This window comes from Chionomys nivalis, chromosome 6, assembly GCF_950005125.1.
Source record: "Chionomys nivalis chromosome 6, mChiNiv1.1, whole genome shotgun sequence".
NCBI lineage: Eukaryota > Metazoa > Chordata > Mammalia > Rodentia > Cricetidae > Chionomys > Chionomys nivalis.
This window is the reverse complement of record NC_080091.1, coordinates 48,591,589-48,615,580: the sequence shown is the minus strand read 5'-3', so window position 1 is coordinate 48,615,580 and position 23,992 is coordinate 48,591,589. Positions and strand designations below refer to the sequence as shown.

The 23,992-nt window shown below is 44.2% G+C and overlaps 1 protein-coding gene across 3 annotated transcripts in view; it reads right to left on the bottom strand.

The window, feature by feature from the left end:
- Positions 1–23,992, bottom strand: part of Cc2d2a (coiled-coil and C2 domain containing 2A) — a 77,480-nt gene that overhangs the window by 41,132 nt on the left and 12,356 nt on the right. For all 3 annotated transcript variants that reach the window (XM_057772424.1, XM_057772426.1, XM_057772425.1), the window contains exons 7-15: positions 20,177–20,265; positions 19,761–19,862; positions 19,080–19,181; positions 18,002–18,175; positions 16,798–16,960; positions 14,295–14,434; positions 13,496–13,627; positions 4,986–5,195; positions 3,349–3,455 (exon numbers count right to left, since the gene is read on the bottom strand). In XM_057772424.1, the coding sequence (XP_057628407.1) occupies positions 3,349–3,455; positions 4,986–5,195; positions 13,496–13,627; positions 14,295–14,434; positions 16,798–16,960; positions 18,002–18,175; positions 19,080–19,181; positions 19,761–19,862; positions 20,177–20,265 (1,219 nt within the window). The remainder of the gene's footprint in view (positions 1–3,348; positions 3,456–4,985; positions 5,196–13,495; positions 13,628–14,294; positions 14,435–16,797; positions 16,961–18,001; positions 18,176–19,079; positions 19,182–19,760; positions 19,863–20,176; positions 20,266–23,992) is intronic.

Genomic DNA, 23,992 nt, shown 5'->3' with positions numbered 1-23,992 from the left:
CTGCAGAACCACTGACTTCTGTGAATCCACAGGAGAGGATGCCTTTTAGGAGAGAAGGTGGGTTTTAAGAGGCTAAAACCACAACACCTCAGGCATTTTTACAGTTCCATTAGCTAGGCAGAGGAGGAAGAATGGACCAATGGACCAAGGACAATAAGAAGGACAACTACGTCATCACGGAAGGGATTTCTAAATAGGCTATGCAGGTGGGGCTGAGAGTCCATGTCCATGAGCTGAGAGGGCTGCAGAGGTCTCAGGGGCTGCAGAAAAATCTGCCTCAGAGGCAGGTGAGTGAGCGAGGAGCAGGGCCATGAGTGGAGATGGTACAGATGTGAGTGCTTTGTAGAAATTTGGCCATAGATAGGATTATGATGCAGAGGTTTAGCTGGATGGCACTTGTAGCCCTTGAATTCTTATTTGTTACAAAGGGAGCACATCTGGTGGAAGCCCTAGTAGAAAGCTCAAATCTCTCCTAGCAACACATGGCATCCATGATCCCTGCCTTAGCAACACATGGCATCCATGATCCCTGCCTTAGCAACACATGGCATCCATGATCCCTGCCTTAGCAACACATGGCATCCATGATCCCTGCCTTAGCAACACATGGCATCCATGATCCCTGCCATAGCAACACATGGTATTCATGATCCCTGCCTTAGCAACACATGGCATCCATGATCCCTGCCATAGCAACACATGGCATCCATGATCCCTGCCTTAGCAACACATGGCATCCATGATCCCTGCCATAGCAACACATGGTATTCATGATCCCTGCCTTAGCAACACATGGCATCCATGATCCCTGCCTTAGCAACACATGGCATCCATGATCCCTGCCTTAGCAACACATGGCATCCATGATCCCTGCCTTAGCAACACATGGCATCCATGATCCCTGCCATAGCAACACATGGTATCCATAACCCCTGCCTTAGCAACACATGGCATCCATGATCCCTGCCTTAGCAACACATGGCATCCCTAACCCCTGCCATATACTTTCTGGCTCTGCAACAGAGTCTCAACGCTGCTTTAAAAAGTCAACTTGGAGAAAAAACAAAGTCAAATGGAAAAATGCTTCAGATGGTGCTGTTCCAGGTCAAGTGTACCAACCCAGAACTGGGCAGTCTGTCAGACTGGGAAGTCCCAGGGGAACTGGGCGACGACCAGCTGGTTTTAGGGATTAAGGAAAGGGCCCACTCCATAATAATATTAAGGAGTAATATTAATAATAATATTACTATTATAATTATATAAAACACTAATATATTACTATTATAATATAACTACATAATAATAATAAATTAAGGAATAGGCCATCAACACAAGGCTGGTTTCTCTGAGTGAAAACTCAAACGGCCTGGATCCCTTCTTTTACTGCCTCATGCATGCGGATGCTCGGAAGTTTCCGTCTCTAACGGCTGCGGGGTAACTGTAGTGTTCTGTCCTTGAGGCCTCCTGTCCTCACATACAGGTCAGCTGTTTTTCAGAGAGATTTGTCAGTACAGCTCTCAGGGAAACTGTGACTGTTTTAAAGTCAGCTTTGCCGGGTTTCTCCTAGACTTCCCCCTCTCCCACCTCTCTGTATGTCTCTGTCTACTTCCTCCTCTTCCTGTCTCCATCTCTCTCGCCCATCACTGTTTTCATTCCCACACTACACTAAAACTAAAATTATCCTTATGTAGAGACCGTGATGATTTGAATATAAGGAATAATTTTAGAAGACTGTGTATGCCTGTACCTCCGGCATTCTAGAGGCTGAGGCAGGAGGATTGTCACAACTTTGAGGCCAGGCTTAATGAGTAATACTTTGCTGAACACCCAACATAACTATAACAATAATAATAATACTTTCCATTTTAAGCATACTTTTCATTCATTTCCAGTATATAAACTGCACTAATTCCCACTTTGCGAGAAGAATTTCCAATTCATGCCTATATTGGAGAAAGAAAAACATACGTTGAAACTCCATGATTTATTACTTTCTGTTGTAAGAATTTGTTCTGTAGAAATACCGACACACTCACACACAGATTTAGGGAGTTTAATTATTGCACAATTTAAATATTAATGAGTAATTTCTGTTACTGGAGACTTCACACTGTACAATAAATCTATTATAATAAATGGTGGCCTTTGGACAACAGAGACAGATGTGTGGTGAGAGGAAAAGAGCCAAGATACAGGGCACATAAAAAATGTGGGTGACGGAATAGAATATGAAAGAATTCTCCAAAACAATAACACACATGCACACAGAAACCCAGGTGTAAACACTCTCAGTATATGGAACCAGCAGGAAGCTGTTCCCCAGGACTTTCCCTGAGGGGGTAGGAATTTCATATTCTATATTTCCTTATTTAGGAGCAATGATCAGGGCTTTACATTTTGAATTTTAAAATTATGAATAACTCAAAGGAACAGGAAAGTATAGATACTGAACACGATGCTGCCACTGCAGCTGCCTCTCAGTCACTTGGGATTTTTTTTTCAATGAAATGTAATGATGACAACTAAAGTCAACCCCCCAACCTTACACCCCTTCCTGCCCTCCCAGAACACAGAATGGGGTGTGTAGCTGTTCTGTGTGCAGTTCAGATGTGTCGCCCATGACAGATGAGTATTGTTCATGTGTTCTTACTGCTCCATGGGCCACACCATACAGAAAACAGCCTGTGGGGTTGGTCACAAGGCTGCTTTCTAGCTTCACCCATGGGGGAGTATGCTACCAGGCTCATCCATTGTAAATGGCGCTACAGATTTCGGTGTCTGCACAGATGCGATCCCGGTAGCGCTGGGTTATCTCTACACCTCGCTTTTGTGAGCAATGCTGCACACATCCTGACATGTGATACAGCATCGGGGTCCCCACAGTACACACCCCTGAAACTCCGGGTTCCAGATAGTGGGAACCTTTTTGTGCTAGACTAATTTTTAATTTTTTATAATTTTACAAATTATGTTCATGACCCTCCAAGATCAACCAGGGCCATCTGCATGACTGTGGGGTTGGAGCTTGTTGACCTCATCTGTGGGTGCCCAATTAAAGACAGTGATTCCCTCCTCTTCCAGAATCTATACATAACCTACAGTTCAGAGATAAGGGAGGTAGGGCCTGTGAGCCCCTCCCTCTTCCTTGATTGATTGCTAATCTTTCTTCACATCCTTGTTCCTATTATTAGACTTGAAATTCTGCATTCGTATATTAGATTATTAGTATCATTGTTTAATTTGGCAGAAATTCACATGAATTGAGTGCATTTTAAAAAGTCTAGACATAGGAACTGTAAATACACATCTAATAGGGAAGAGGGGGTGCTTGAAAACTTTATTACTCACCGAATTTCAGATTTATAGTCATTGATGGTTTTCTGGGTTGTGTCGAGGGACTGATGAGGTGTCTCTGGGTTCAGTCCAGTCTGAACAGCCTTTCTGAGCGCTTGAAGCTTAGCAAGATAGGAGGAGAAGTTTTGTGTCAGAAACATCGACATCCTGAGTGAAATGTTGAGAGTGCTTCTGTAGCATCAAGGCTCTGGGCATCTGCTGATTTTCACTGAAACCAACAAACCCAACACTGACAAAGAATTGATGCTTCCATTTCTTATGAATCTGGAATTCTATGGAACAGTGTTTACCCACCGTTGCTCTGGGGCCCAGATAATCAGAATGTTCACTAGAAATATAAATTTTACCAAGTGTCTCAGAAACAAATTTACTTTCAAAGATAACCCTGGGTTTTTCTGGGTTCTTAACACATAATAGTATTCTGATATGAAGAAATCGCAAAGCTGGAGGGGGTTATAGAGTAGCCACATATGCAGACAATAGGTTTTAAGGTGAGAGCAGAAGTCTAAAATTATCTGAAGCCACAACTGCCAGGAGAAGTCTCATGGGGGAAGCCTTACACTAAAAAAGAACCCAAAGGGTAGCCATTCATCTGCAGCAGTCGGCCTGTGTTTGAGTGCCACACTCTGGGAAAATCTGCAGAAAAAGGAGACTGTCTCTAAGGACAGACACATTCTCAAGGCACTCACAGTGTCAGGATCCAAGATCACTTCATCACGTAATAACTGTGAATCACATGATATCCACTCCTCATGGATGGAGTTACTGGTAGCACACACAAGCCTTCCTCTTCAAGGCAAATGTGTGCAGCAGAATTTGGGCTCCTTGACTGCAAACCATCTGTACTCTCCTGTAATAGTTCTTTTTTTCCTTCCTTCCTTCCTTCCTTCCTTCCTTCCTTCCTTCCTTCCTTCCTTCCTTTTTTTTTTATTTTTTGTTTTTTGTTTTTTATTTTCGAGACAGGGTTTCTCTGTAGCTTTGGAGCCTGTCCTGGAACTAGCTCTTGTAGACCAAACTGGCCTCGAACTCACAGAGATCCGCCTGCCTCTGCCTCTCAAGTGCTGGGATTAAAGGCGTGCACTACCACCACCCGGCTCTACTGTAATAGTTAACCCCAATTTTTCAACTTGGTAAGATCTAGAATCACATGTTGGCATCTAGGCATGTGTGTGTGGGATTCTCTTGACCAAGTTCATTGGGATGGAAAGACCCACCTACTGTGGGCAGCACCATTCCTTAGACAGAGATCTTGAACCATACAAACTAGAGAAATGGCTGAGTACTAGCCAGGATGCATCTGCTGCTTTCTGTTCTGGATATGGATGCAGTCAGTTGCTTCAACTTAAGTTAAGTTGCATCCTTAACTTCCTCACCATGAAGGACTGTATCTTGAATTGTGAGCCAAATTATCTCTTTCTTCTTCAAGTCACTTTTGTCTGGGCATTTTATCACAGCAACAGGAAGAGGAAGTAAGATACTTTCCTTTTGCCTCTAGGTAAAACAGTGTCATACATCGTGGACAGGGAGAACACGTGAAATAAGGGACAGAAACATTTGATTTTAGAAGGGTCCTCACTAGATTAATCAGAATAAGCTTCCCCATTGACAACAAACATGGACAACACAAGTACCTTATCTGTGAGAAATTTCGTCTTGTTTCTTTGCTGTCTTGCGAGGTATTGGTCATACAGCTGGGCTAGCTTGGATGCCAAAACATGCTCTCGGCTAAAACAGGGATGGTGAGAGAAGATTAATCCCGAAATATCGATGTCCAGTTGGAAATTTCCCGGAGGGTCTCCAGATCCAATCATACGCTGTCTACTGTGGACATACTTCACTGCCTGTCAAAGAGAGCAGACCGAGGTCAAAACACAGTGTACTCTTGTCCTGGAAGGAAAGGCTATCAGATGCAAACTATCATGGATCTTTTCCATGTGGACTTTCCTGTTTCTTGAAGTCTTGGGTTCTGCTGATGACCTTGACAATATTTTCTAACATGAGGAGTGTATGGTCCATTGCAAACCAGTCATTATTCGCATCACAGATGCCCCCTCGCTTGTAACGAGGATTTTAAGATCTGTAGCATGTGAAATAACATAGGGAGAGGGGAGGGGAAAGCGGAGCCCATTGTGTGGAAAACAGCAAGGGAATCCCTTGGTGTATAGTGTATCATATTGGACTGTTTTCCTTCTAGAATCTCTCCCACCAGTCACCAATGATTATTGGAGCTGGTGAGCATCACGAGTGCTCACTCTCTCTCCCGGTTAAGATGCCAGGTAAGGCTGTTTTAGGAAAGAGTACCCAATGCTTTCTGCAGAGGTGAGCTCTGAATTCTTCACTGTTGTTGAATAAATGAGATGATACATATGAAGAACTTGGGAGCATGTCTACAATCCATAAAATGCCAATTAAATCCCCCCCCCAGCTTCTTGTCTCTACAGGTGAAGAGAGGGAGCCTCAGAGATGCTGTGGTTTCCAGAAACTCTCAGAGCAAGTTTGGTGAAGTTAGCATCCCATCATCGATACATCAGCCCTTTGTGCGATACAGTTCATATACAGACCACAACAGAAAACAGGCAAAAGGCAAGGGATGGGGTCTTCCTCTCTAGTAGGAAGAGAGGTAGCATCTTTGAGATTTAGTTCTACCATGTGCCTGGAAACCTTCCATGCTTGATGAAGCTGAAGCTGAACTTAAGGCAGAGACCATCAGCAGCTACTGGAACACAGGCTAATGTAGATTTGGGGAATAATGCTTATTTTGAAAGGTACTGAGGAATAGTTAGTATCTTCCTATTCAAGATTATGATATTTTATGGCACACAATCATTTTATAAGGATGTTTAAAAATAAAAAGCCTGATGAAAGAAAGAGGGGGAACGAGGTGGGAGAAAGAAGGGGTTTCAGGAGAGTCGTGGGGATAAATATGAGCACAAAAACATTGCTTGCAGTTTGAAATTCTCAAATTTATAAGGTTTCTTATTAAGGGTACACTTAATGTCATTTTAAAGGATAATCTGGATGCTTTAGTGATTAAATATAGAACATACTATATTGAGACTCATAAGAACCTACAAACCCTAAATGTACACCACAGCCTGCTCTTCTAGAAGAAAATTGTAGAACTGACTGAGTAAAATGGAATAAACCACATATTCTTTTTCTGAATTCCAGTATGAAGAAGCAAGAACACAATAATCTTACCAGCAAACAAAGGCTCAAATGAGCATGCTACACCCGAAATACAAATATAGGAAATTATGTTGATAACTAATGATAGATAACTGCAAAGCCAGAGACTCCACTAAATAAATGAGGTATGTTTTTATGCACACCACACACATCATATGCATACAAACACACAGTGTACATACACACATACATAACATACAAACACACAGCATGCACAACATACAGCATACAAGCACAGCAAACAAGCATACATACAACACATACACACAACATACACAAAGATTATGAGATGGAGTACACACATAATGCAGAGAGAGAGAGAGAGAGAGAGAGAGAGAGAGAGAGAGAGAGAGAGAGAAGCAGTACACACACGGTGTAGAGTTCCCTTTTCTCTTCTTAGTTAGCTGCGGAATAACATTACAGCCATGGCTCTCTAGTGCCAGATTCCCCTCTTCTGCACATCCAAACCTCATCTTGACAGGCGATAGCCTTCTTTCCTTCTAAGTCAGCTGCTACTTGATGCTGGACTTCATTGGCCTGCAATCACCCACTGGTCTTTGTTGAATAAAGAGAACGATGCATGCAAAGTGCTGCAAGGCTCCACATGATTGACAGATGCCACTTAAACATTTCCCCTCAGTCACCCATTTCTACAGATGAAGACACAGAGGCCCAGAAGCACACAGCAATTTGCCCAAGGTCCCAAAGCAAGTTGATGGTAGAGTCGGGGCTAGATTCCACTGCTTCTGGCCTGAAGCTGGCATCCCTACTTGAGCCATGCAAAGGAATTCAGCGTAGAGAGTACTGATTGTGCTCTCCACAAGGCAATACAGGATGGGGTACCAACTCTGCCTTGACACTCACTTAGCCTCAGAACTTACAAATAGAGCATTTATGCCACATCAATCTTCTAATTTTCCAGTTAATGTAAATAGCTTCTAAAGCTCCTTCCTGCAAAAGAATTGAGCAACTGTTCTTAGACCAACACCCCCTCCTCGCTGCCAACTTCAGTTAGTGTCTGCTGCATTAATCATCTCTGAACCTGGAAAAATGCATGCAAGTGAGAGGTGGCAATGAAATCCACACAGTCTTCTGACCACTCAGAAAACCTGCATTAATTATGGTGATTTTGCTGTATTAAGACAACTACACAACTAAATGTCAATCACGGTTGTCATGGGCGTTTCCTCTCTGGCTGCTAGTTCTGTCTCACTGTTCCCTCCCCATGGGAGTTTCCAGAGTTACAGCCACTCAGGGTGTGGTTCTCAGGTTCCAGCCTGTGTTCTTGGGATGAGTAGGAGCCTGTGGTGGAGTGTTGTTATGATCTTGTAATGTTGCCCTGGGCACATTCCCCATGCATTCCTTTTCCAATTTGGGGTGAGCTCATGGCCCAGTAACTCCTGCTTGTCTCTCTACCTTAAGTTCAGCCATTCAGAATCCCTAACCCTCACTGTATTAGGAGGAAGAAATCCTGGATAGTGTCTTCTCCAATCTGTCTATATTTCTTATAGGCTGAGAACTATCATGAAAGAAACAGCAACAATTTCCCCGAAGGAGAGAGTATTTTCAGAGTGTATTTCAGGTTGTGAAGCTGACATGATTCTTCGTTTGAAAACTAAAGAGCAAGGCTCTAGAGGAGATGCTATTGGGCAGTCTGCTGGTATTCTCAACAGAAGCTTAAAAAGAAACAGATATAGCTTACAAATATAAATAAATATAAAGATATATAATACAGGGCTGGAGAGATGGCTCAGAGGTTAAGAACACTGACTGCTTTTCGAGAAGTCCTGAATTCAATTCCCAGCAACCACATGGTGGCTTACAACCATCTGTATTGAGATCTGCTGCCCTCTTCTGACCTGCAGGCATATATGCAGGCAGAACACTGTATACACAATAAATAAATAAATAATTTTTTTATAAAAAAGGAAAAAATATAATACAAATGTAAATTATATACATATTACAATGAAAGACTAAAAAAAGTTTCTACGGTCTTGAGAAAATAATAACAAAGCTCAAGAGCAGACCTCAGGTAGATCCCACATCTTCTCTTCCAGGTCTTCCTGGAGACCATCCCATTTTCAAGGTCCTTTTCAGGGACCATGCTGTACTGCCTGGGCTAGAAGCTGAGTAGGGATGTGATTCCTTTACAGCCGACTGGCATTTGTCCTTAGTATTGATAGTGCAAGATGTGGGGCAGGTAGCATCCCTTTTCTCTGGATCTGTCAAGCTAGGCAACCCTACCCCAACACATGGAGACTCCTTCACTGTCTACAAAAGGCAAGAAGAACCAGAGGAAAAAGGAAGAGAGAGGGACTCTCCGAGCACCCAGCCCAAGTCCCACTCTTTGGCTCTGCTTTCTAAACCGCCTCCTTCACTTGGATAATTTAGCCTCACTGTGGGATCCCATCAGAACCCCCTTACACTAGTTTGCACTGGGCTTCTCACCATTTGCCACCAACGCAGAACTTCCGTAAAGCACAGCAGACAGGGAAAGCGCTAATTTCATCAAGGATAAACTCCTGACAAACGCCTGAAACTGGCAGACTTCTGATATCACAGGCAGCCCCCATCCAACACAGGGCCTTTAGCCTCCGCGCCTTCTCTGTCTCCTCACACAGGGCACAAAGGCTGAGGGCAGGCTGAACGTTCCTAGCTCTGGATTCCCAAAACTTAGTACAGGTAGTACAGATTAGACTTCACTTAAAGACAGAACAGCGCAGAAGGGTGAAAGGAAGGAACGGGGCTACAGTGGTGGCTCTTTAGTAACTCTAGTCCAAGCGTTCTCAACCTTCCTGTGGCCCTTTCATGCAATTCTTAATGTTGTGGTAACCCCCTAGCCATAAAGTTATTCCCGTCGCTACTTCATAACTGTAGTTTTGCTACTGTTATGGATCACAATGTAAATCTGTGTTTTCCTGTGGTCTTAGGTGACCCCTGTAAAAGAGTCATTTGACCCCCAAAGGGGTTGTGATCCACAGGTTGAAAATGACTGCTCTAGCCCACTTTGCTACTATCATCAGAAAAACTGCATTTTCTGTTACGCTTGTCCTATTTGGTATTTTTAATTTTTAGACTTGGATTGGTCCCCCTTAAAATGTGTTAAATTGCATAGTTTATTTGAAGTTTAACTGTTTTTCCTCATGTATCTGTTTGTATTTCTTTATCATTAGTGACTTCAATTTAGAAGCTGTAGGTTATTTCACTTTTAAGCAACTATATATTTGTTCTTTGTAATAAAACACATTCATAATAGCAGGGCTAAACCATAACTACTTTCTAAATGTAACTCCCAAATTACCCTCTGTGTGGACATGCATTCATCACGGGAATTGACAGTCTAGTGGTTCAGTGTGTCTCACAAACAGGAGTGTGGTTTTGCTGGGACACGGTGGCTTTGCTGGGGGACGGTTACTCCTTCTGGGCCACTGAGCATCTGAGGTGGGTCCTCTCAGTGTCAGGCGTCAAGAGTCCTTTAAGAGCTCAAGGAATTGCTGATTCCTGATTAAGCCGTGGAACCCATTTCTCTCATCTGATGAGAAAACTAATCCAGACCCCCCCAAAAAGCTCCTTGGCACAAGAGACAGCTGAGTCTCAGAATGGAATAGAAAGCAAGACATTTCTGAATATATGTGTTCACAGAATTCTGTTGTTGCTGTTGTTTGTTACATGGTCTCTCTGTGTAGCCTGTACTGTCCTGAAACTAGCTTTGTAGACCAGGCTGGCCTCGTACCCACAGAGATCTGATCTGCTTGCCTGTGCCTCCTGAGTGCTGGGATTAAAAGTGCTTACCACCGCACCCAGCTCTTTCTCTTTTTTAGTGTGTTATTTCAGATAGTTTGTTACAGAAAAGGAAAATTGACTAAGGTCATCACTATGTGCACCTCACACTTCCTGCATTTATTCATCCATATGATGGTCGGGGAGATTGGTTTCCTTTTTTAGGTTACTCTCAATATTCTGCAGCAGTTGGAGTGAGAGGGGAAGGGGAAGATGTCAGAGAAAACACATGTACAGTCAGGAAGAGTCAGTTTCAAGGGATCTCTTGCACAGCGTGGAGCTTTGGTGGTGGCATATTGTATTCTTGAAAAGTGTAGGAAAAGTACCTGTTACGCACTAGCAGCACAAAAAAGCAACCATGAGGTAGTTGCCTACTAATGTCAGAGTCTACCATTCTACAATGTATTTATTCTGCAAACGTCATGCTGGACATGAGAAAAGCATACAGTGTTATTTGTTGGCCTGGTTAGTTTTTAGCTGTCAACTTGACGCAAGCTAGAGTCACCTGAGTGGACTCTAGAGCCACCACTGAGGAACTGTCTAGGTCAAACTGGCCTACGGAACGTCTGTGGGGGACTGTGTTGATAGTTAACTGGTACAAAGTGGGTGGTGCCATTCTCGGGCAAGTGGTCCTGGGCTATAAAAAGAAGCTAACTGAGGAAGACCCTGTGAGCCATCAAGCTCCATGGATCGGTGACTGCCCCACATGGGTACCTGCTGAACTCCCCTGGTTGTGATGTGAGTGAGTCTCCTGGTCTAAAGGAATGCTGTGTGGAAGCAGGAAGGCCTGCCTTCAATGAAGCTCCTGCTTGTGTTCCTGCCCTGACTATCCTCAGTGATGGACTAGGGCCTGGGCATGTACACCAAAGAAATCCTTTCCTCCCCAGCTTGCTTTTGGAAAAAGTATTTATCACAATGATGAAACGATACTAGAATATCTGCCAATTTAAACTAATATGAGAAGGGAGTACTGTCCTTCTCTAGCCACACCTACACACACACACACACACACACCCGACTGGGTACAGGTCCCTGCTGGGAGAGGGGAGGCGGGGCCTCTGACTGTGTGGGCTTAGCGGAGATTGGAGATTGGTGTAGTCTCTTTGGCACTCCATGAGTTTTAGCAGCTCAGCTTATGTCTGTAGGTGGAAGGTCATCCACGTGAGATGGAATGGGACTTTCTGGTCTCACGTCCTGGTGGCATTCTCCTGGTGCAACTGACAGTGTGATCCCTTAACTGCAGTACCTGTCCACATAAGCTTAGAACTGCTCAAAGGGACAGGTCAGACTCGCTAGCTCTCAAAGACTCTCTTTCACTGCTAACTACCCCAGTTTTCTAATTTTAACCCACAATTTAGTTCTTCATTGCACTAGCGTTTCAGCTGAGATGGCCGCCTGGATGAAGAGACGGGCCCATGAGTGACAAGATGGTACGTTTCATGCTGTCTTAATTACTGATTGCATCATGCATCTTTGTCTTGTGATAAGCAAGTAGGAGAGACACTCCACACAAAGCAGTGCTCGTTAACACCTGCCTGTAAGAACTAGTTACAGAAGTTTGAAGTGCAAAAAGGGGCAGCTCACGGGTCACCTCAGCACTCACTAGGACCTGGGGTCATGGGCAGTATTATCATTCCTGCTTTTCAGTGAAGGAGAGGCTCCGAGAGCAAAGAAATTGCCAAGAGCTCAGACACTCTGGAGGGCAGGGGTGCCTGAGTCTACTCCACCCATCACTTCACTTTGGGGAATGGTCTCCATACTCCCATTCTGTTACAGTCCATCAGTATGGAGATACTGCACATTTCAAATGATGGCTGGGGTTTATTCCTCAGAGTATGGAATGCTCTAAGTTTGGTCCCTGGGGTGTTGCTGTTTGCTGACACAGATAGACATTTACCAGGTGGCAGATGGTGGCTTGACTGTAGTGTCAGTGTCCTGGGAAGGGATTCATGCTGGTCACATGGAGCAGGCCAGTTTTCAAGAGATGAGCTGTTACAGAACAGGCCCTGGCATTTTGGTTTGTCTCTGTGGTTTCCATTATCATTACATTAGCTTTCCCACACATCTTCCCATCACTGTGGTGGCATCTGCCCTGAGGCTCACAGCAGAACTGAGCAGTTGCCATGATCTTTGACCCTAGGACTGTGAGATAAATAAACCTCTTTTCTTAGTGATGTTCCAAGCTTCAGATATTTTGTCATGGCAGCACATATGATCTCATTTAGTCTGCACAGAATTGCTAAGGAGATAGACACAACTGCCAATTCTATATTATTATAGGCCAAGAATCCAGGCACAGGAAGAGATTGAGGACCAAGTTCATTCAAGGAGTGCTAAATCAAGGACCCAAGCAGGCAGTTTGGTAGAGTACTTCAGATAGGAGAGTAAAAGGGATAGAAGGACAGTAAATCCCCCGTAGAGCATAAAACAAGAAGAAGGAAGAAACCGTCTTCTAGTAGATGTAACTAATAAAGAGAACGGAAGGGGCAGATGAAATGAGAAAACAAGAGCAGTTACCTTGGTTACATAAATAAAGATACTGACAGTGCCCTTCCTAGTCAGGACACCACGCCTGTGTGAGTTGGGATCACATGGGCTCCCTGGGCTTCCTGGGTGAGGGGACAACTTATTTTATTTTATTTTTTTTTCTTTTTTTTTAAATTAATTAATTAATTTAATTATTAAAGATTTCTGCCTCTTCCCCACCACCACCTCCCATTCCCTCCCCCTCCCCCAATCAAGTCTTCCTTCCTCCTCAGCCCAAAGAGCAAGCACGTTTCTCTGCCCTGTGGGAGGTCCAAGGACCACCCACCTCCATCCAGGTCTATTAAGGTGAGCATCCAAACTACCTGGGCTCCCACAAAGCCATTACGTGCAATAGGATCAAGAACCCATTGCCATTGTTCTTCAGTTCTCAGTAGTCCTCATTGTCCATTATGTTCAGTGAGACCGGTTTTGTCCCATGCTTTTTCAGTCCCCGGCCAGCTGGCCTTGGTGAGTTCCCGATAGAACATCCCCATTGCCTCAGTGTGTGGGTGCACCCCTCGGGACAACTTATTTTAAAAAGATCTAAGTGAAATGTTACGAACCCACTTCAAGCTGTTCAGTAAGCAGGGCAGCTTCAGTTTCACCCATCAACAAGAGATTAAAGTGAACAAGACATGTATACCTTCTTGTACAAAGTCTCCAGTTCGGCCTTGGTGTTTTGCTCCCGTGTAGACAGGGATGGCCTTGAGGGATAAGGCTTGATGGGGCTAGGAAGTGCTAGGATTCTGCCGTCATCTCCGAACCACTTCCTCCCCTGTGGATGGAGCAGAGAGAAGGACCATATTCCTTTATATCTGGGCAGAAAACAGTTTGTGAAACATTGGCATACAATTTTTGTTTCAGTTATGTATTCCATGTGTCACCTTGGACAACTCTAAAAGTTTCTGTATCCATGAAATCGATTCTTCACTAACATCCCCACTTATTAAGTTATATTTAAGACAAGTGACTGGACTGGGTATAGTGGCGCACGTCTCTAATCCCAGCACTTGGGAGGCAGAGGCAGGCGGATCTCGAGGCCAGCCTGGTCTGCAGAGAGAGTAATAGGACAGTCAGGGCTACACAGGGAAATCCTGTCTTGGAAAATCAAGGAGGGAAAAAAACAAGGAATTAAATGCTTAACAAGAATCTTATGTTCTCTTTGTTAAAGACTTAAGGGTGGCAAACCCAAAATTGAGATAATTTTCTATGTGGGCGATTAAAACTTTTGGGGCTTGGGAAAATGTTGGCACCGAGGTGGCAGGAGACGTGCTATGAGCTGTTGAGAGGCTGTGTTATCTGGGGGTCCCAGAATGTATTGAGAAACAAAGACAAAAAGCAAAACCAGAATGAACCAGATCCTCTTGACAAACTATAGAGGAAGAGTCCGGCGGATGACGCCAGGCGCCAGGTTCCTCTGGGGAGTGAGGTTCCCCACTCACAGGCTCTTGTATCAGTAGTCTGTTCTCCATGATGTTCTCATTGGTGCGGGCCACCTCTGGTCTCGCCCCGATGTACAGACCTTCATCTTCCAGGAATCGGGGCTGCAGCACGTTCTCAGGAAGCTTCTTGTAGGTTGGCACTAGGGAGTTCACAAATAAACACAACAGGCATGAGCGCCAGCCTCACCCTATGAACTGCCACTGGGGGATTACAACAAGCACCAGAGGTTCCGTTATGGAGAAAATGCCTTTTCCAAATTAATCTCTAGAAGCGGAACCAAGGAAAAGAGGAACGTGTTGATTTGCAACATCATATAGACCTGTGTACTTAAGACCCAGAGCCTAAATAACTCAGAGCCGAGCTCAGAAGAGGGGTGTGCTGAGGAGAACCTAACGTTCACAGCCAAGGGCTGGGGTATGGGATACTGAGCTACTGTTTTTCAGCCTAGTGAATTCAGGCCAGGCACTTGGAGCTCTTTTCTTTTGTACAAGAACTCATAGCTTTTCCTTCACTGGGTTCCTGGGAAGATTAGATGACATCAAGTACAAGGAAATACTTTGCAAACTAAAATGCTCACAGCCTGGTAATTCAGTCAGCAGAGAGATTGGGGCCGACATAGGCAAGGGTTGATGCCCGGCACTGAATACAGGAAGTGATAGTGACCTGGATTATTGGTCCACTCTGTCTGTCTTCTTATTCAAAAAAAAAAAAAAGCAGATATTTGCTGAGAACCTCCTAGTGTTGGACGTTCATGTGACTCAGGGCTCCAGGCCAGGTTGACGCTGTCTAGAGTCACTGAGGTGACAGTGGGAACAACAGGCAGCCACAAGGAGCAAGGGCTATAGGATGACACTAGAGACTGACATCTGGTGACGAGACACAGGTTGACAGGCACTTAGGGAGGGGTGGGATGAACTCAGGGTCCAAGAAGGAGTCTGCTCAGTTGCAGACACTTTGCCACCCTAGTGTTGTGTGTGTGTGTGGGGGGTGGATGTGCTCTGCAGGAGGGTGCACCCTGCAAGGGGAGGACACATGATGCCATTCACATGAACTGCACACTTATTCCTTCAGAGATGCATGAGGTTACAATGGAGCTCAAAGTTTTCTGTTCCAGGTGTCCCTGTACTTGACCTCGAGTGCCTCCAGTATCAGCAGGGCTTCTCTTAGGAGTCATGGGCTTTACACGTATGTGAGGCTGTGTCACCTGGGTTTGTGGAAGTACACAGTGAGATGTTCACACAACTGTAAAGTCTCAGAATGCATCCCTACCCTTCAGCCAGGTATCACTGTGCTGAAGTTTGTGCATACTGGGAAACAAACATGCTCCCAGAATGCCATGGTGTAGCGAGAGGGGACACAGGGTAGCAGTGAACCATTCAGATCCCAGGGAGAAGCTTGGGGCTCTGTGCTGGGGAGGTGCTCTAGCAGGGCTTAGATTCTGTCAAGGCTATGGGGCCTGCTGCAGCAGAATGGACTAGAGAAGACAGAAGAAAAGGCAGGATGGGATGGTTTTCAGGCCAGGAGGGAACCCTTATAGGACTCATAATTATCTTAATCTGAATGACAAGAAATCCCATGCTGTCTTGCCTGTGTGTGGCCATCAAACACTGTATTTCCTATATATCCCAACCCTCAAACCAGTAATACCCATTTCTAGAAAACACTTCTCTGGTCCTCCAAAAATATGGGACAAGCTTCTTTATCATTCTTCATTCGTCTAAGACATTTTTTTATGCAATAAAACGCTCATTCGTACTAAACACCAGGTCAGCACTAATCTGGTAGCCCCTAAGTTTTTGTTAAAATAGTGTCGACTGCTCACCCAATCCATTTATCCTTATTTGTCATGGATATCCTCCTGTGTCAGCAAGAGTAAAGTGGGGATGGCGCTTTCCCTGCTCCCTTGGGGTAAGGACACACCCCTATAAAAACCTCTGTTGTGTACAACAGCAGCAGCCGTGGAACAGAGGCTATGGGGTTTGGCTATCGCCCTGGGCCACTCAGGAATATTGTCTCCTCCATGATGCACCAAGTTATCATTTATGCAACTTCCGTTTCTTCCTTTCTTCAGCCCACTCCTGGTTGGTCTGCTTTCATCCCTGCTTGGCCACAGAGCTGGTGTTTGTGTGTGCTCAGGTGAATGTGAATGTGTGTGCATTAAGTTTCTGAGATGGGATGGGACCTCTCATGGAACCTAGCGCTCACCTGGCCAGCCAGCTGCTGGGATCCACCTGTCTTCACTCCCAGCACTGGCATTATAGGCAGGTGCTACTGTGCCTGGCTTTTTACATGGACACCAGGACCCAAACCCAGTTGTCAAGCTTGCATGCCAAGCATTATATCCACTGAGACATCTCCCCAGCTCCCAAAGATGGTTGTGATGAGCACATCACATTCAAACCTAGAATCAGCTCTGGAAAGGGTCGTCTTTATGTGCCAGGCATATTTCATCTGCAGGATGTGAAAGCGTCTGAGCTGAGCATGGAGAGAAAGAGTGAGTACCTGTCAGCCGACTGGGTGTGAAGAGGATTTCTTTTTCCTTCTGCAGGCGAACGTGGGCACTTTCATACTCTGCGGCTCTGACAGATACAAAGTCATGGGCTGTGGGATCTAAGCCCAACAGGAAGTCCTCGGCATCCTTACCATTAAGCAGCTCTTCCTCTTCCTGCACAACATTGAAAAGTGACAAGAAAAAGTTCCACCAAGATTCTTAGCAGACATGGGGAAAGAACCCATAAAACTTAATACATCTTACAGCACAGTTGGATTTTCCAGGCTCAGGGAGATGGGTAAGTGGGTGGAGGTGCTTACTATAAAAGCATGAGGTGTGGAATGAGTGAATCTGTAGTTGCAGTACTCCCACAGGGAGACGGGATGCAGGGACAGAAGCCCTGAAGGGTCACTGACCAACCAGCCACACACCACGGACAGACATCATGGATCCTGTCTCAAGCAAGGTGGAAGGTGATGGGAGACTCTGAAAACCTCTGGCCTACACACAGGGACTGTGAAGCATACCTACCCACATTCACACACATGAATACACACACACACACACACACACACACAGTGTATTTCCTTTGCTTCAGATGAAGGTGACCTATCATATTTTTTCATATTTCACAGGTGGGTTTTCATTGGTAACATTTGCTATTCCACCTGGAAAACTGTATGCCAGAGGAAGCCAACTAAGAAGTGGTAACCCAAACAACAGTAATCCTGAAATTAAGCGTCTCACAGCCTTTGAAGATGCTTATTTGATAACATTTACTTAAAGAACCTGGGCTCAGAGTTAGATAACAGAATAATTTATACTTAGGGGTGGTACTGGGCACAAAAATGGGCTCTCTTGTAAGGCTGTGGGAGAGAGGCAGGTCTGTCTCATTTGCCTTCTGGAGTAAAGTCCTCTTAGTACGAAGTACAGAGGAAACACTGTGCAAAGTCCAGCAAGAAAACCCTCAAACTTCATTTCTCCCCTCACAAGAAAAGATGGACATTTAATCAAGGCCTTTGGTTCTCAATCTGTGGGCTGCGACAAGGGTTACAGAAAGGCAAGTGAGGTCAGTTCTCATGGCATCCTGGTCCTCCTTTTTCCAACCCAGGTACGAGTGAGCATCCTTGTGGCGTGGTGCAGACTCCTCCCTCCATCCCTTTCTCCCTCATCTGTCTTCCCAGTCCCCCCGCCCCCCATCACTGTCCAAGATACCGTTTTCTCTGTTGTCTCTTGTGCACATGATCCTTCTTCTCCTTCTTGGTCCTCTTGATGAGCTCTGGCTCCACCCTTTGCTTGAGTTTTCCCCTCTGATTGCTCTGGTTCAGGATCAAAGTTGAAAGTAAAGAAGTTATAGGCCTCTTCTGCAGAGGGGAAGCCGGGAGGGGGCTGAAGAAAAACAGACAGCAAGTAGCTTAGATGGAGAAATGGAATGAACCCCACCCACACAATTAACTGACGCTGGCTTGAGGTAGGTCAGCTCGGGGAGGCCTGTTGACTGTATTGTCTTTGCTGGAGGTTAACTGAATTATAGGTCACGGATTTTAACAAGCGCAGCAAGCAGTGGTTGAGTATTTAAAATAAGTAACTAGTATTACTTTTAAAAATACTACTTTATGTGTACGATGAATGTTTTGCCTGCATATATGCGCACAATTGCATGGAGTGCCCACAGAAGCCAGAAGAGGACATTGGATTCCCTAGAACTGCAGTGACATGATCGTGAGTAGCCATGGGGGTGCCAGAAACTGAATCTGGGTCTTGTAGAAGAACGGTCAATGTTCTTAGTTGCTGAATCATCTTTCTCCAGCTCTACTTTAAAAAAAAATATGAACAATTCCATCCCAGTATGCATAAAAATGTACTAGTTAGAAAAAAGTAATAGCTTCAGGAAAGATAATTAAGGCATCAAACAATATACTCATTGTTCTATGGATCAATGCAGAGATAATTTTGTTTAATAATGAGAAGTATGGATCTCTTCATCTTTTTAACAAGTGACAGTTACTGTTTTGGTTTTGGAGTTGGTACCCCCATTCCTTCCTCATTATGAAAACTGGGGAACAAACTCTTATCTTACTGTGCCCTGCCTTCCTTGTACCCCTCCTCCTTCCCCACAATGGGGCAGTATTTTAATCTTGCCTCCAGGACTTTAAAAGTAGAAATCCTTACTCCCCTCACCTCCCTCTTGCATGCAGAGCCACAACAGGAATCAGCTATGTAGATATGCATCTGGGCTTAGAGATTTTTGAAAAGCAGAAAGAAACATTATTTTAAAGACAGACTTTCTAACCTGGGGTTTCGACTTGATTTTTCGTACAGAATCACGGAACTTAAATCTTGAATGGCTCTGGGGGTCATCTTCTTGTTGAGTGTCTCCCATCTCTTTACTTGGCTTTATAAAGGGGAAAATGACAAATTAAAGCAAAAGAAATCCAGAAATTAAGGTTATTCTAAATTTTCTAAGTTGAGGATTAGCCTTTGTGTTGGCTTAGCTGTTACCTTGACAGAACCTGTGATCAGTGACCTGGGAAAGAGTCTTAGTGTTTAGTGTTTAGAGTCTAGATCAAATTGGTGCCTGAACATTCTCCCGCCCCCCCACCCCCCGTGTGTGTGTTGGAAGTCAGATGTCTTGATGGTTGATTATGTAGGAAGACCATTGTGGGTGGCACCATTCCCTAGGCAGGGATTCTTAACTATATAAGAGTAATGAAAGCTGGCTGAGCATAAAGGAGCAAGCAAAGAGCTGTGCTGGATCCAGTTCAGGCAGAAAACCAAGACACTTCCCATCTGAGAGGACCTACTGTGTGTCTGTTACTGATAGAAAACACTGTTAATGCATGTTAACTCAGTCCATAAACAATACCAAGAACTCAGTTGTAGTTTTGTCCCATTGTAAAGAAGGGGAAAGTAGGGTCAGACAGTACAGCAACCACAGGTCAAAGTAGAAAGATAGAAAGAATCCATGTCTCACCTCTGTGCCAAATTCAGTCTCCGTTTCTCTCTCACTGGAACTGCGCATGCGCCGGGGCCTAGGGGTGGGGGCATCCCGCAGCAATGCACTTTCCGCCTTGGACTGAAGAACCAAACAGGAAAGTATTATATATAACAAATTATCAGAGAACCTCAGCTGCCCCCGGAATAAAGAAGAGTCAGTAAAATGGCCGCATGCTGTCCCACTGTAGGGATCAGAGCGAGGACAATGGCTTAGAACAGGGACGGCCATTTTCCGCTGTAGTTCTCATCCTTGCCAATGCAAAGAATAGTAACATTGAGGGCCTGAAGGACAGACTGAATGGCTCTCAGCTCCACACAGTTTGAAGCATACAAAGCAAACAAGACAAACCCCCGGAAGTAGCAGTCAGTCCTGAAGGGGACAGTCTCTCTTACCCTTGCAGCCTGAAGCTTCTCCCTCATGCGTTCCCTCATGGAAAATTCTGCAAAGCCTGTTCTGGATGCTGAAGGGATGGGAGGTAAGCCTTAAAAATAAATAAATAAGCAAATAAAAAAAATAAATAAATATTACTTTTAAACATTTCCCCCTCAGGAGTTAATTGACTATAAAAGGGGATGTACTTTTGCTCATAGAGGGCTGCACAAGCAAACAGGCCTCAGTGCTGAAGCCACTTTGATGGTGGAAGTATATGCCTTGGCTTCTTGGAGACTGACATGGAGAACTTGGCCCTGCTAGGGACTGTCACGTTGGTTTGACCAAGCCCAGAATGAGTGGCCTCTGAATGTTGAAGGCACACAGACAGTTGCCAACTCAGTCAGCGCTGAACTTCAACATGTTGCTTCTTGGGTGAACGGGTGGCTGATGTGAGGTCATCTCAGCGGTTAATCCTCTCTTCAACTAGAGCAACCTTTGCTAAAGGCCTAGCTATAGCCCTTGGACTGCCAAGGGCTGTCACTGAGACAATGTACATATCACAGATATTACTGAATACGGAGGGGAACCACTTGAACAAGTATACAGCTATTGTGTGTTGGGTATAGTGAATTAGCATGTGACTCTCCACAGCATCCTTGCTGGATTATCACCAAATCCTAACTCCAAGCTCAGGTGTCACCATCCCTGGGTGTCATTGTTGATGAAGTCAATGAGGTCATGCATGACAAATGGCGTGCTTCCCGTTATTTTCTCACAAACATCTGTTTTTTATTTTTCAGTCCACAACAGAATGCTTGCGATTTGGTCCCAGTTCTGTTCTTTGATACCCAACACCATCCTGAGAGAAATACAGGAAATAAGATGGTGCCTGATGCATAGAATGTTAAATTCATTGGGATAGGAACCTGGAGCAGTTAAGTTTGTAGGATTTAGGGGGTGAAGTGTCCTTTAATGTTCTTCTAAGGAGTCTTGACTCTGCTTTCTGTAGAAGTCTTGAAGCAGGTGGAGAGAGCAGAATCAAGGTCAGTAGTGTTTTTAGAAGCTGCACCTGGAGAGCTTCACCTAGCTGCACCAGCTAGGATGTCCCAGTGATATCTTAAGGAGAGACGGTCAGTGGGAGGGAAGAAGGGAAGAAGAAGAAGAAGAAGAAGAAGAAGAAGAGGAAGAGGAAGAGGAAGAGGAAGAGGAAGAAAGAGAGAGAGAGAGAGAGAGAGAGAGAGAGAGAGAGAGAGAGAGAGAGAGAGAGAGGAATAAGAAGAGAAAAGTAGAGAAGAACATGGAAACCGGTATCTAGGATGCAACTAGTGGTTCTCAACAGCAAGGTCTAGGAACTTTTAGATAGAGTAACTCACAGCCAAACCTACGGATTCAGAACCTGAGCAAGTCCAAGCAGTGTGTGTTTAAACTACACTCTCTTGACTAATGGGTCATTACCATTAACCAGATGCAAAAGCACCCACCAAGAGTCTTTCCATCACGCTGCTCACATTCTAGCTAGGGAGGTGACATGCCACCAAGCAGAATTAGGAAATCTGAAAATCCTCTAAATATCTTTCCCAGAATAAGTTAAAAACCACCACAACAACATATCATTCTTAAAGATCAGCAATTGCTAATGAGTAAAGGAGAAGGGACAAAGTCAGAGAAGCACAGATTTCTCGGGCACTGAAGCCATGCTGTGTGAGTCCTTTGGTTAGTGTCCTCCTCTCTCCTTAGATGCTCCACGGTAACCCAGCTTCACTCTTTCAGGCAATTCTCCTGAGTCTAACCTCAGAAAATCTGCTTCCTGTGTCTGTCTCACCGGGTCTTGAAGACTTTGAAAATGCATGTCTAAAATAAATCATCTATGCCATTTACTCAAATTTCACTGTATTTTCTTTTCCACCAATACTGAGGAACTAGCTCTGAAGTGATACTTTAATCAGAGAGACTAGCAGAATGAATGGAAAACAAAAACAGATGTTAGTGAGAAAAAGAAATTTGATTGTTACTCTGCTAAGACACAGGGCAAGGTGGACTCATGAGGAAAGTGCATGCTTTGAAACCAGACACTTATTTGATTTGCAACTGGTGTGTAATCAATGAAATTGTCAGGGCCCTAGGTATCTTAGATGAGAAAGTAGGAAGTTAGTAGTTGCACTGCATAGACATGTGCATGAGCGGCCATGTGGTCACAGGTGTGGGTCTCTCGGTCTCTGAATGTTGTCTGACCTTGACAATACAAGGAGAACTGTGTGCACATTATAGAGTGATGGGGGATCACAGTTGAGCTGGCCTGTGGTTAAGAGTGCTGATGTATATATAGCCCGGACCAGTGTGAGGTTTGGGAAGTAAAGAGTCAGGGTAAGAATCACACATTTCCATCTAAGTGGACAGACTCAATGGGAGGATGTGGACCACCATCTGCTCCGAGCGGTAAGTGAGCATGCACACCTCACCAGATCAAGGCCTGAATACAGAGCAGAATCAACAACAACATCAACAACAACAACAACAATCCAATAGGAAATGCGCTGTTTTGGGAAGTAAGGAGAGGACTCTGTTATTCTTTATGGAAAAAGATCAGGAACAGCTGGGCTTACAGTCTCATGAAGAAGACCCTAACTCGTTCTTTGCCCCTTTTAGGAGTTCCCTGTGGGCTCTCAGGAACTGCTGCTAGGTTTGTAGTACTGGGTTGAATTATTAAGTCTAAATATAATTAAGTCTATAATCCAAGGTTAAGTCTGTGGGTCCACAGTGATGCAGCTCGTAGTAAGTAGGAACACAGGCTAGCATATGAGATCAGGAATCTGCTCTGTCACTTGTCACCGTTAACCCTCCCTAGACCTTGCTTCCTAATCTACTAACAGTGCCCAAGGGTAGGATTACTAGGAAAATTAAATAATACAGCACACATCAAGACCCTAGCATGGCACCTCTACACCACTGGCTAGCTCAGAATGTGGTCTGAGGTTCTTAACATTTTCAGATGTATCTGATGGACCTGTTTCTCTACACACCCATCGTTCCGTCTGTCCAGAGTAAAGGCATCATATCTCATATTGTTGAGAAACAATCTCAACAAAATAAAGGACATATAAAAGCCTCACGGCTGATGCCAAAGTATTTTTTTTCTCTATGATCAGGACCAAAGAAAGATAGTAGCTTTTGCTATTTCAACATAGTCCTGGGACTCATATGCAGAGAAACAAGGCAAGAAAAAGAAATTAAAACATCACCCAGGTTGGGATGTTACAGTCAAATTATCTTTATTAAGCAATTGCATGATAAAGAAATTCTAATGAGCCCACAAAAGACGTTAGAGTCACACACGAATTCAGCGAAAGTTTCAGAATATAAAACCAACACACAAAAGTCAATGGCATTTGTATATACCAAAAACAAACAATTCAAAATAAAATTAATAAAACAATTCTACTTAGAATACTATCAAAAACTAAGTAATACACTTAGGAGGAAGTCACTTAGGAAGGACTCACACACCCAGAACTGAAATTCTGCTGAAAGAAATTAAAGGTGAGAAAAATAAACGGAAGGACTGTGTGTTTGGGGATTTAAAGACTCACTGTCATTAAAATGTCAATACTACCCAGACAGTCTATAGATCGGTATAATTCTTTTGAAAAACACAATCATTTTTGTTTTGCAAAAATAGAAATGTCTACCCTAAAGTACTTAAGGAACGACAGAGGACTGTGAACGGCTAACACAGTTTTGAAAGTGAACAATCTTCAAGGCCTCCCATTTTCTAAGTCCAAAACTCATTCCAAAGTTAAAGTCAAAACTGCATGGTAGCAGCACAAAGACAGAAATCT